The sequence below is a fragment of the Typopeltis vanoorti genome, chromosome 9 (genome assembly GCF_054136105.1).
Source record: "Typopeltis vanoorti isolate ZY-2024b chromosome 9, IOZ_Tvanoo_1.0, whole genome shotgun sequence".
NCBI lineage: Eukaryota > Metazoa > Arthropoda > Arachnida > Uropygi > Thelyphonidae > Typopeltis > Typopeltis vanoorti.
This window is the reverse complement of record NC_143557.1, coordinates 60,791,098-60,805,687: the sequence shown is the minus strand read 5'-3', so window position 1 is coordinate 60,805,687 and position 14,590 is coordinate 60,791,098. Positions and strand designations below refer to the sequence as shown.

At 36.6% G+C, this 14,590-nt stretch overlaps 1 protein-coding gene across 3 annotated transcripts in view; it reads left to right on the top strand.

Annotated features, from left to right (window-relative positions):
* LOC150103081 (putative phosphorylase b kinase regulatory subunit beta) overlaps positions 1 to 14,590 on the top strand; it is an 860,602-nt gene that overhangs the window by 326,972 nt on the left and 519,040 nt on the right. For all 3 annotated transcript variants that reach the window (XM_090398411.1, XM_090398412.1, XM_090398413.1), the window contains exon 13: positions 757 to 854. In XM_090398411.1, coding sequence (XP_090254537.1) covers positions 757 to 854 — 98 coding nt within the window. The remainder of the gene's footprint in view (positions 1 to 756; positions 855 to 14,590) is intronic.

Here is a 14,590-nt window from a genome sequence, read left to right as displayed (position 1 = left end):
AGGTAAAGTAAGTTAATTATTTCAAATCTGATTTCAAAATCATAATTACCATACTTGCTGGCATATAAGATGCACTTATTTTCTTTGAAAATAAGTCTGAAAAACAGGTGCGTCTTATGCTCCGATACTCAGTTTTTTATTACTTCCATTTCTGGAAATTTTCTCTGTTCCGAGTTACGCGGTTTCTTTCTTGCTTCCTTGCGGTGTGTGTGAGAGCATTCCAGTTACGGAGAGTTCAGTGGAGGTGCATGCGCTGCCATCTACGATCACAGCCGTGTTCCTGATGGTTTAAACTTTCCATTTATTGTCATGGTTGTTGTGAACGGTGATAAATTTCTGCTGTTAAATTTTTCTAAATTTCTTGGCAAATTATGACTGAAAAACGTAGGCATTGCATTGCTACAATATTGCATATAAGCTATGTGTGATTGCATATGCTAAAGAACATAGAAACAGGGCTGCAGAGAGGCATTTCGAGCCATCCCTAACTGAGAAAATTATAAGAACTTGGCGGAATCAGGAAGAGGATCTAAAAAATCTTTTTTCCCTGAAAAATGTGTACAAAAAAGGGGGGGTGCATCTTATATGCCGGCAAATACGGTACTAATGAGAATCAGAAAACACATAATACCTGTAATGTTGTGTTGTTAAACAGTTAGAAATGTATTAATATTTTTTTAAAGAATGCCCTTGTTTTTATTTTAAACACTTAACATTAAAAAAAAATAGTAATCTGTGCATCTTATTTTCTGTTAGTGAATGGCTTACTGCACATAAATGAATTGGATCCCACAAGACGATATTTGCCATCTTATAATCGACCACGCAAAACTGGAAGATATTCTGCTTTTCAAGTAAGAGAAACATTTCCAAATATTATACTGATTATTATTATGTATGTATTTTACTACTCTATATCAAAATAATAATTTGAAATATCAAAAAGTTATACTGGGCAATACCAGTAGTAATTAACAAAATAGGCAAAAATGAATATAGTCGATTCTCTGAATAACAAATATTGTAATAACAGGTATCTTACCATAGTGTTGCTATATGCCAGGGAGTTCTACAGATGATCTGGAAAACATGCATCACCAAATAAACACGAGTACTGGTAAAGTGATTACTGTGGTGGACTTCAACTATGGAGATATAGATTGGAAGGAAGGAAGATCACATGGCAAGAAGGAAATAGAATTTATACATATGCTAAGAGATAATCACTTAAGGCAGCATGTGATGGAGAGGACTAGGGGTGGGAGAGTATTGGACCTGGTCATAGGATCAGAAGAGCTGTCCATAACCAAGGTGACAATGTTGCCTCCAGTTGGTGAAAGTGACCATGTGGTCTTGACTTTTGAGATTGTACAATATGAAGAATATTCTATCAAGAAGGGGTACTTGTAGAACTACAAGGCAGGTGATTATGACATTTTTGGAAAGAAGCTTAAATCTCTACCATGGTATAAAACACTGTGGGATAAGGATGTTAGTTGTGCATGGGATATAGTTAAGGGTCATCTAGAGGAAGCAGTATTAAATTGCATACCTAGGGTAAGGAGGGTTAATTGGGTAGGAGTTAGATGGACGAGTAATATCATTAAGCACAAACTGCAGAAGAAGAAAATTCTGTGGAGGTTATATAAAGAGAAAGGTGACCAGCAAACTCAAGAACAGCACAAGGCTCAGGCAAGAAAGGTGACCAGCATGGCAAGGAAGGCAAAATCAGATTATGAGAAGAATCTAGCCGAGCAGGCCAATGAAAATCCCAAAGAGTTCTTTCATTATGTGACAAGTAAGAGGAAGAATGACTATAGAAGATTAACCTTAATGAGTGATGATGGTCATATGGAGACAGAAGAAGATAAAATAGTTGAGTTACTGAGTGACACTTTCCAAGGGTATATCATCCTAGTGAAGTTACTGCTTTAACTTATGTGACAGACACTAATGTGAGAACAAAGGTACATGAATTGGAGATTCTTAAGATATTGCAGAATCTCAATTTAAATATAGCTGTGGAATTAGATGGGATATCAGCTAGGGTTTTGTGAAAATGTGCAAGGGAACTGGCAATGCCTTTGACTAGGCTCCTTAATTTAATTCTCAGTTCTGGTAGAGTTCCAAGGGAGTGAAAAGAGGGCAAAATAATTCCTTTGCATAAGGGAGGTTCTAAGACTGCAGTAGCAAATTATAGACCAATCAGTATCTCAGGTGTGGTGGCAAAAGTACTAGAAAAATTGGTTAAAAAGAGAATTCAAGAATGGGTAGATAAAAATATGATACTGTATGAGGGTCATGCCTTAGTAATTTACTACCTTTTTATAACAGAGTACAGCTTAGTTGGATAAAGGAAATGGTTACATGATAAATTTGCTGGATTTTGCAAAGGCATTTGACAGAATACCAGAAAATGGTATATGAAGGGGCAGAATCGAGGTGTAAACAAGTGACTAGTAGTGTGCCGCAAAGTTCAGTGCTAGGACCATTGCTGTTTAATTTGTACATAAATGAGATAGGAAACAACCTGAAAGGAAGTATTCAGATGTTTGCTGATGATGCAAAATTAGGTAGAGTATTAGTTAATCACGGCTGTTTGGAGAACTTGTAAGACAATATAAATAGGCTGTCAGTATGGACAAAAGTTAATGGGTGTCAGTTTAATATCAAGATATGCATTTTGGAATAAATATATTACAAGTAGTGTATTACATTGATGGCACTGTACTCCAGGAAATAGATGAAGCTAGAGATTTAGGGGCGGTGGTAGAAAGAGAATTAAAGTTTGGAGGACATATTGCAAAGGTTCCTAAGTTATCCCATAGGATTACTTGGTTATTGAAGAATACATTAACAAGTAGAAATAAGGAAGTTTTTATTGCTCTTTTTAAGGTCTTGATAATGCCACATCTGGATTACTGTGCTCAATCCCCTGGGTTTCTTGGGAATGAGGAAGTGGTAGGGAAGATTCAGATAAGAGTAATCAAGATGGTGAGTGGCCTGTGGAATGTTTCCTGTGATGGTAGATTGAAGGTCTGTGGATTGCAGAAGTTGGTTGATAAGAGGAAAAGAGGGGATATGATAGAAACATTTAAGTTGCTTAAAGGGTTTTGTAGGATAGATGCAGGGGAAATGTTTTGGCACTTGTCTAGAGGGAGCAGAACAAGGGGTCATCCCTGAAAGTTGAATAATGGTATGAAGACTGGATTTTTTTCTTGGAGAGTTGTGAATGAGTGAAATGGGTTGCCTGAATCAATTGTGAGTTATTTTTCTGTTAATGGGTTCAAGGAGAGGTATGATAGATTGTGTGGATAGATGAATTTTCAGACTGATGAGTCTTCAGACTTCATGGAGGTCCTGGATAATAATAATAATGATCTTTCAGAAAGGCACAGTGCCATTCTGAAAGAATTTATCTGTAGTAAACTCTTGAGCACAATAAACTGTTTCTGTGGTCTGTAAAAGTTTGTTGTAGTATGAGTTGATTATAGAATTATAACTATTTATATAAGCGACTGTTGGTATTATTTCCATCATCTTTTCATGATTATTATAAGGCAGTAAAGAATCAAGACATACATTCAGACTGACTGATCGATTAACTGACTCTTCAGTTACATATTTTCTCTGTTTGGTGGCTTGCAGGTAAGGAGATTGTAAACAATTTTGCATGAATTTAAAATCCTCTCATATCCCTGGCTCACCTTCAGTTGAACAGAAGCGTATAATTGTTGAAAGATTTTTCACTTGGTTATACTATAAGTTAAAGATGCCAAGAAATTATATTCTTGGTTTAATCCTTTTTCCAAGTGTAAGCACACAATGTTTGCATGTGAAATATCTTCATGCTGGGCTACATTTATACAGAGGTTCTAATAACTTCACGTTCATTTCCTTAGTTCCTTAATCGTGAAGATGCTTCACATGCAAACATTGTTCACTTATGCTTGGATAGAGGATTAAACTAAGAATATAATTTCTTGGCATCTTTAATCTGTACTGTAATCTAGTGTAAAACTTTCAAAATTTATCTCTAATTAATCCAGAGTATTTTAATAATAAGGTGTGATACCATTAGACTACTTGTATATGGGAAATATATGACTTCTGCATTACTTCAATCTTGGCATCTCTTGTGGGTCTGGCTCCCACTGATGAGATCTCCTCTGGATAGTAGTGTTTTTCTGTTGATGAAGTCTGCTGAAGTGGCATGTTTTTTTCTGGGATATGAGCAGCTCTGTTCTGTGGTTCGATGGGCCTGTTATTGGGTAGAGCCACCACTGAGTAATGAGCTAAATGATAATTTGGGGTCACTCATTGTTGGATGATCTGAGGGATCACACAAGTTTTGGATAAGTACCTCCACACTTGAGAACATATCTCAATAAAAGTCAAAACCAATCTGGGTAGTGGCTCTTCCCATAATGCATGGCATTATACATGTTTGAAAGGGTGTGTACTTTGCATTATGCACTAAGGTAATTGATGAGTCATTTAGCCTGTGTATTCAAGTGTAGCCCAGTCATGATGATACTTCATGTGCAAACATTGTTGCATACACTTGAAGAATTAAACTAAGAATATAATTTTTTGGCATCTTTGATTTATAGACTCATATAATATTCCTCTTGTCCTAGATTTGTGCCACGAATGGATTGGTTGGAACCTTGCAATATATAGCCTCTCCCAGCCAAGCCATTCCTACCTTCCACAGTGTGGTCTGTTTCCATAAATAGAGTTCAGTGACCTTAATGAGTATTGTTGTCAAAAATGCACATTTTTGCTCATTGGAGGAAATTTCAGCTAGATCACAGGTAGTAGATGACTTTCATCATCTAGTGTAGCACTGCTGCCTGGCTTATTGGAGTGCTGATTCTGCCCAACTGTTTCTTGCATGTAAAAGCCACAGTGATATGCAGAATTGCTGTAGGGATCCCAAACTTCTCCATTCAAAGGTATAGCATTACAGTTCCACATGCTGGCTACGATAGTATGTATGGAACTTAACCCAGTGGTGTATTTAGATATAGGCCTAGAGCGACAAATTTTGAGGGGTGGTGGAAATTTCTGGGATCTCATTTTTGTATTTATATCTATATTACGAATTTACGATATAAATAGGTTATGCATGTAAATCAACATGTTCATTAAATATGGGGGAGCGGAACTTTCTGCGGGCCTAGGGGCGGGAAATACCTAAATACGCCACTGATTTAACCTACTGGTAATATATCAGAAGGCTTTCCAACAAGGCAATAAAAAAATCTAGCTACCACCTATTCTGCCAAGTCATGAATGGAGAATCTGAATATAGTGGTGTGCAAAGTGGTGTCAAGGCTATGAAGTGGCCTGGAGGCTGGATATTCTCTCTCTCTGAATGAGAGGGATGCCTGCAAATTTCACTTATACAACATGCCCCTCACTTTAATTAACTCTTTCTCTAAGTAATTTTGTTGGCATTGCAGATCTTAAAAATCCCTTCCCACAAGTGTGGAGCCTGTGCATTATGTTAAATCTGAAATCCCCTTATCTTAGAATGGCATATCTTGAATCACCTTTTTATGACTTGCTCTACCTCAGAATTTTTTTGCCACATTTAATGCTGTGTTTACACTTTCCAATTTTGATTACCATTCTTATATTTAAAATCTTGATTATTTCCAGTCCAAATGCTGTAATACTGAGGTTGAACTTGAATTGAAGAACATTCAATTGTGAAAGTTCTTCAACTTTCTTGACTCAAACTCTCTTGTCTCCATGTCATTTGATCAAGCTAAAAGGGATGCAGAGATATTTTATGTCAGCAAAAAATTCTAGCCTGAGAACTGAAGTAATCCTTACTGGAATGAAAGCCTTTGTGACTCATTTCATCCAAAAGCCCAAACCACTATATAAACCTTGGCTCTTAAACAGGTGTGCCAAGGCATTTCAAGGAAAGAATTCACCATATTGCAGGTTGAAACTAGAATTCCAGCATCCCACTCATTTTTAAACTGCACCACGATAACAGCTATAAAAAAGGATTATCAGTAAATCCAAATCAGCCCTTGTAAAGGCCAAGTCCAAAAAAAAAAACTTACCTGTTCAAATGACAGTAGTCAGGCCTACTAGTCCATCACTAAGTCAATTGGGCACAACTTCTGGCCATCAATGTTTCCACTTCTCTTAGATTTAAATGGTAATGTTGTAATCACCCAAAGATGAGGTTGACCTCTTGGCATTATTTTTCTCCTCAACTCTTGCATTGATGATTAAGACATTGTACTCCCTACTTTACTTTACCAAGAACTGCTCATTGAATGCCTCTACTAGTTTTTTCAGAAAAAAAGCAGAAGAATCCTGAATAGCAGAGATCCCAACTTGTCTTGATCGTATCTTCCATCAAGACCAGATGAAAGATATACTTAAAATACATTTCAAGCATATCCTCCATGCGAACACGTGTTTTATGCCTAAATCACATATTCCTGAATAGTTGTTGAAAGTTTTTCCACTTGGTTATACTATAAATTAAAGATACCAAGAAATTATATACTTGGTTTTAGGTATATACTTGGCTTATAATTTCTTGGTATCTTTAATTTATAGTATAACCAAGTGGAAAAACCTTTAACAACTATCTACTCTAATGTTGTTGTTGTTGTCTTGTCCTTTGAAGAGTCTTAGATGTTTCCATGTGCTCTTTGTACTGCTTTGGCTATGTCTGTGATTTTGTTTGTATAGAGCTGTTGTTCAGGATTAGGATCTATTTCTTGCAAGGCTGCTGTAATTGCTGGACAGGTAAAGATGTGAGTGGGTGTCAGTTCAGTATTGGGGCAGTTGTTGCAGTTTCTATATGTTCTCGTATCATCTGTATTGATCTTCATTCCTCTATAATGTCCTGTTCGTAGTCTTGCTATCATGGTGGAGGTCCTTCTGTCAGCATTGATCTCGGGAATTTGATGTTGTATCACTGATTTCAATGGAATTAGTTTAGCTTTTGCTAGTGCATTGGCATCAGCAAGAGTTATCATATGAGTTTCTTGGTTGAGTTCTCTGGCCTCTTTTGCTAATTTATCAGCTGCTTCGTTGTGATCAATGCCTACATGAGCAGGAATCCATTGTAAAATGCAACTTTTACCTAAACACTTTAGATGATTTAAGAGTTTATGGATGTCTTGTGTGAGTTTGGTATTGCCATTTTTGATTGCCTCCATAGCTGATCTTGAGTCACTGTAAATTATAATTCCTTCAGATTGTTGAGATGATGATAGATTTAAGTAGGCTTCTAGTGCTTTATTTATTGCGTAGAGTTCGCTGGTAAAATTGGAAGCGATTCTCCCAGATCCAACTTTTATTGAAAGTTTTTCACCTTTCGGGAGTAGAAGGAGAACACCAGCGCCTCCATTGATCATATTGGTGTCTGATGATCCATCGGTATAACAAATAACCTGTTTGGAGGATGAAAGAAGGTTGATGGTATTTAGGCCTTTTTCTTTAAGCATTTCTTTTGGTTCTTTTTTTGTACAGAGTTTGGTAAGGTTTAGATTTATGGAGGTATTTGAAGGTAAAGGATTGGAAAATAGAGGTTCTTTGTTTATGTGGACATTTAGCTGATCAAGACCTATTTCTTTCCTGATAGTGTCATCATATTGTAAAGTTGATGATCTGTGAAGTCTGCAAATTTGGTTCCAATGTTCATAAGTTTTTAGGGAGATATGATCACTTTGGTAGCTTCTGATATTATTTATGAATTTTATGGTGGCAAATTTTCGTCTGTCCTCCAGCAGGTCAAGCCCACATTCCTGTTGGGATCTGATGTTGTTAGTGGATGAGACTGCACCAATGATAATCTTGGATGCTTTTGCTTGTATTTTGTCTAGTTTTTTCTTTACCGATGAGGCCGAAGGTGACCAGATACGTGCTGCATATTCCATTATTGGCCTTATTAGTGTAGTGTAAGTAGTTTTGAGGATTTTTGGCTTTGCGCCCCAATTTGTTCCACAAAGCCTTTTCAGTATATTTAATTTTTTTAGAGCTCTGTTGGAGGTGTTAGAGATGTGTTGTGCAAAATGTAATTCCTGATCAAGCGTAATACCAAGGTATTTTGGATTTGTGACTTTTTCAATTAGCTTGTTATTGATCATGACTTTGGGATTGTAGGAATGTCTATTTTTCCTGTCTGTACTAAGTGTACTTAGTTTTGTTTTGTCTGGGTTGATTTTGAGTTTGAGTTCGTCTGACCATTTTTTTAATCCTCTCATGGATTTGTTTAGAATTTCCTCTAATTCTTTGATTTTAGCACTAGTGTGCCAGATGGCTATATCATCTGCATAGCAAGTTACTTTTGTGTCTTCTGTAAGGTAGGGATGAATATTATTGACATATAGAAGGAATAGTAAGGGACTGAGTACTGAGCCCTGGGGAACACCAGCCCAGGTTCTCCGCTCTTTTGATATTGCTGCATTGATTCTGACTTTGATCTTTCTTCCTCTGATGAAATCAGCAATCCAGATTAAAGCGTTTCCTCTAATTCCAATATCATGTATTGTTTGTATTAATTTTTTGATCCAAACACGATCGAAAGCAGCAGTCATATCAAGGAATATGGCAGTTGTCTTTTTTGTTGGTTTTTCCTGAAATGAGTCTATTATTGTTTGGCAGAAATGGAATAATTGATCTGTTGTCGAATGACGAGTTCTATAAGCAGTTTGGTAGTAGTTGATTTTCTTATTTTTTGTCAGCCAGTGCATAAGCCTGGAGTATATGATTCTTTCAGTAATTTTACAAAGTATGCTAGTTAATGCGATAGGTCTGTAACTTTGACATTCTGCAGCATTTTTGTCAGGTTTCAGGATGGGTACAATAACTGATTTTTTCCATTCTTTTGGAAGTTTGCCTGTTCGCCAAGAGGTATTGAGAATGTCCAGAAGTTGTTCTTTGGCATTTTTGCCAAGGTGTTTGACCATATGACCAAAGATAAGATCATTACCAGGGGATTTATTAGGTGCAGTTTTCTCGATTGATGAATTTAGTTCACTTAGTGTAAATTCTTCGGAGAAGATGTCATTAGTTTGGTATGTTCTTGCTTGTTTTAGCATTTTACTTGTGAGTTTATTGAGGGGCTTGTCCTCTCTGTTATACTGAAGTTTGGAGTTGTTTGAATAGGTTTTTGCCAGTGTGTTTGCAATTTCTTGATCTGTAATAGCTTGTTTCCCAGCATTTATGATGAAGTTTGTTTTCTGTCGGTTCTCTTTTTTGATATTGTCTAGGATTCTAATAATGTTCCAGTGTTGGCTGTCTTTTCTTGGATCCAGGTTACTGCAAAGTTCCGCCCATTTCTCTTGTTTGCACTTCCAAATTTCCTGCTCTATTTTGTGTGTTATGTCCATTAATTTCTTTCTGTAATCATCAGTTTTATTAATTCTGAATTGTTCATTGATATTGTCTCTTTCTGTAATCATTGAATCAATATTGTGATCTTTCCAGTATGGTATCCAGGTGTTTTTCCGCTGGCCTCTTGGTATTGTTGCTTTGGCAGCTTTACTGATGTGTGAAGTAAGGATTTGTAATTTTCTGTCGAGGTTTCCAGAGACAGGTTCATCTTGACAGAGGCTCTCTAAGGTTTGAGTAAACCTTGTCCAGTCGGCTTTTCTGAAGTTCCACGTCCTTTTGGTTTGCTGTTCTTGTTCAATCTTGAAGTTTAGTGTTGTTATTATGGGTCTGTGGTCACTGATGGCATTTCCCAGAATTTTCCATTGTGCACTTGATGCAATACTATAATTAATGGCTGTGATGTCAATAGCAGATTCAGTTCCCGTAGTTTTAGAAAGATAGGTGCTCTGTCCGTTGTTAATTGTTGTGAGTTCCAAATCTGTAAAGAGGTCTTCCAATTGTTGACCTTTATGGTCTAAATTGGGGGGAGCCCCACGTTGGGCTTTTTGCATTTAGGTCACCAAGTATAATGGTTGCATCAGTTAGAGAATCGCTTAGCTTTTCAATGATGTCTGTATCAATATTTGTATTATCAGGATGGTAGACGTTTGTGATTGAAATAGAATGGTTTGGTAGATGTATTTCAACAGCTTGAGCTTCCTTCCGTTGAACTGTCATTATTTAAATATTGATTTAGGGTGATTTCTTTGAATTTGATTTCTGGGGTCTTCAAAAGGATAGCAAGCCCGCCACCTGTTCTTTCTTCTCTATCCTTCCTAAGAACTGTGTATCCTTTGATGTTGAAGTTCAAATTTTTATTTAGTTTTGTTTCTTGTAGACAAGCTATATGGATATTATTTTTATAAAGCATGTATTTGAGTTCATCCATTTTTCTCTGAGTACCGTTGATATTGAGTTGCAAAATGTTAATATGAGTCGTAGCATATTTATCATCAGGAGCCCGGACTGCAGCCCCAGACGCGTCGGCTTCCCCAGACGCAGTAGCATTGGTTGAAAACTTTTTATGACTCTTCATTCTAATCTATCTACTCTAATCCAGAGTATAATAATAATAAGGTGTGACACCTTCAGGCAACTCGTATATGGAAATATGACTTCTGCTGCATTACTTCAACCTTGGTATCACCCCTGGGTCTGTCTCCCACTGACGAGACTTCAGTAAAGATCGAAACCGGTCTGGGTAGTGACCCTTCCCTTAATGCATAGCATTATACATGTTTGCAAGGAGATGTGCTTTGCATTATGGGATACTAAGGAAAGTGATGTGAAGTCATACCACCTTTACCACGAGTTGTCCCAGTCCTGAAAATACTTCAGGCACATTGTTTGCTTACACTTGGATAAAGGATTCAACCAAGTATATAATTTCTTGTTATCTTTAATTTACATGTTCCTGAATTATTATCTTTTAAATTTTTTGTCCTCATCTGGCATCTGCCCCACAGCATGGAAATAAGCCTGTATTCAACACATTCTAAAGTAGCAAGCCATCAGTCATTTCTGTTGAAAATAACTGAATGTCAACAAAGTTAATTCCTTTATCACATGGAAGTCCACCAGCCCAGCAGAGAGAAAGATCTTCTGGAGACTGAGGACACAAGGGCTCATTTTGGGCACAAACTGTGGAAAAGTTTGATGAAACCAATATGGTCATCTAGACATTTCAAAGGCATTTGTTCAGGTCTGTAAGAAAAGCCTATTTGCTAAATTACTATTTTGTGGTCTACTATCCCTTCCAAGCAGTTGTATTTCTAATCTCCTGTCCGATGTTCACCACATGTCAAAGTGAATGTCTTCCTTTATTCAGATTTCCCTGACTAGTGCTAGAGATCTCCAGAGTGCTGTACTAGCATCACACTCTTTCTTCCTATTTGTAAATGACTCTGTCACTTACAAATAAGACAGTTTCCTCTTTTTCATTTGACAAACCTTCTGGTGCTCATATATTCTGAGTTACAAGATTTTTCATAATGAATGTCTTAATTATTGATCATCTTGACATATTTCATGGGGTGAGGGCAACTTTGAGCATTTCACTCCACTTAAACATAAATATTCTTATCTTATTCATAAAAGAAATAACACACTCACTTTCTCTCACCATTGATAATACTGATATATTCACACCAGGCTATATATGTTCTTGGATCAGCTTATACTTCTAGCCTAAGCACATCACATTCATAGTCTTCTCTGCATCCAGAACATTAGGTCTACTTTTCCTGTTGACATTACTTCTTATCTGGACAACTCCTAATTCTATAAATTCCAAATTTTGGAATTTATAGAATTAGGGAATTTATAGAATTTATAGAACTAGGCTTTTGCCAAAGCTTAGACTGTTGTTTTCCCATATAATTTTTTTGGATTTTGCAAAGACATTTGACAGGGTGCCACATGATAAGCTGATATTTAAGTTACAGCACATGGGTTTAGATGTCAGGTTAGTTAACTGGATTCAGGATTGGCTGCCTGATAGGTATCAGAGAGTTGTGTATGGTGGCAATATCAAGGAAGCAGAAGGTTAAAAGTGGGGTCCCACAGGGCTCAGTACTGGGATCTGTGTTGTTTAACCTTTATATCAGTGACATTGTCAATGGATTGCAAGGGGATATTCAGTTGTTTGCAGATGATGTGAAGCTGGGAATGGTTATTAGTAATAGTACAGATGTGGCGGTCCTGCAAGAGGATTTGAAAAAACTAGACAGATGGGCAAATGAATGGGGGTATTGGTTTTAATGCAGCAAAATGTAAAGTCTTGAAGTTTGGGATACATCGATGGAAGGTTGCATACTCAATTGGCGGAGCTGTACGGGAGGAAGTAGGAGAGACAAGAGCTCTGGGAGTGATGATTGATAGAAAACTGAAATTCAGGGGACATATTGCAAAGGTGGTGAAGGTAACCCAGAGGATTGCTGCAATACTGAGAAGGATGCTGACCTGCAGAGATAAAAGAGTTATCGTTCCACTGTATAAGACCCTGATCAGACCACACTTAGACTATTGTTCTCAAATTTGTCCCTAGGATTTGAAGGGGATAAATTAACTGTTGATAGGGTGCAGAGGCAGATAACAAAGATGGTTTCAGGACTGTACAATGTTCATTATGAGGATCAGCTGGGGGAATGTGATCTGCAGAGTTTGGTGGATAGAAGAAGGAGAAGCGATATGATCGAGACTTTAAACTGTTGAGAGGCAGTTACAGGGTGGATGCTGGGGAGTTCTTTCACATGGTGGAGCAGCAGGAAAGAGCGATGACAAGGGTCATCCCTTGGGTCAGGAGTAGTTTCTTTGCGTGGAGGGTGGTGGAACTGTGGAATGCATTGCCTAATAGGGTGGTGAGAGCAAGAACGGTCAATGAGTTCAAGGAGTGGTATGATAGACTTTGTGTTTCCTAGGAAGGACCTCCTGTGATGAGTCATTTGACTCCATGGAGGCCTGAATAATAATAATAATAATATGGGCTAGTGCACTAAAAAAAATTAAAAAAAAAACTCTATAAAGTGCTTGCTTTATTCAGAAGAAGATTAGCTTTGTAATTAGTGATCCTTTTTCCCACTCCTTTCTCACATACTCAGGAATTCCCTTTCCACATCTTTTGTAGCTATTTTCTTGCCACCATTGACCAAGAACTTTGATAATGCCTCTCTTTTGTGAATGATCATTTAAAGCTGGGTGGATATAACTGCCAGTGAAAGAAGGCTCCCTGTAAATAAAAAATTCAGTATCACCTATGTTGTTACGGATTATTAAGATATCAAGAAAAGAAAGACTGTTGTTAGAATTCATGTTTAGTAGTGAACTTGATGCACTTATGTGAGGAATTTATTTTATCTAAAGATTGAAGTAATTCTATTTCATTGGGACCCGACTGCAAAGGTATCATCATTGAAATGTAGTCAGATACAAGGTGGAGAAAAAATAGTGTTAAAAATTTGGCTTTTGAAATGATCCATGGATCATTTGGCTTTCTAAATGATTTATGGAGCAATCAGCCAAAGCAGGAGAGAAAGGACTGCCCACAGCTGTGATTCTATTTGCTTACACATTCTGCTATGTGAGATATCTTGCATTGATGTTAAAGTTAAACATTTTAGCAACATCATCAGGGAAGTAAACTTGTAAACGCTGCAGAATTTCTTGGAGCTCTGTGGTTTCTCTATGTTTGTAAATAGAGCACACCAGAGTTAACTGTAATTTCAGAGTCCAACAAACAAAGATCTTTAATTTTCTCTTTGAAGTCAAAACTGTTTCTGGTATAAGAGTTGTCTTGGCCAGCAAAGTTTCAAAGATTTGAAAGATATTTAATAATAATAATAAGTGGGAGAACTGATGCACTCAACTATTGGACATAGTGAATAACTAGATTTCAGTATCTTGGGAGGGCCATAGAAATGTGGGGAACAAGCACAGTGAATATGCAATTTTCGAATAGTTTTAGCATATAAAGAGTATATTTGGTCCAGTAATTTATTTTATGTAAAACAAAGGTAAAATAAAAAATGGCAAATCAGCAGGAGAAGATAAAATAAACTCCAAAACTGTATAAATTTGCTGGAAAAAAATTTCATCAAAGATTATTAAAATTTTTAAATAAAATGGACAAATACCAATAGAATGGAATACATTATAGTAATACCTCTATTTAAAAAAGGGGATAAAACAAAACCTGCTTAATTACAGAGGTATTAGTTTATTGAATACATGCTACAAAATTTATAGTAGAATACTTAATGAAAAACTGAAAATATACAGTGAAAAAATATTATTAGAATGTTAAAATGGATTTAGAAAAGGACTTTCTACAATGGATGCAGCTTTCTGTTTAAAACTACTAGAAAAAAAGAAAAGAATTTAATTTAGAAACTCATCTTTTGTTTATTGATTATGAAAAAGCATTTTGACAAATTAAAAAAATATATACTGTTTGATATATTACAAAGAATAAATAATATTTTACTGCATGCGATATTGAATATATACAAAGATAATGAAATAAAAATAAATGAAAAAATGTCTGAAAAACAGTCTATAAACCAAGGAGTAAGACAAGGATTCCCCCCCCCCCTCTGTCCCCAACACTTTTCAACATTTATATTAATATGTCTGTGTGGTTAGCCTAGTGGCTGTGCGCTTCGGAACCATATGTCTG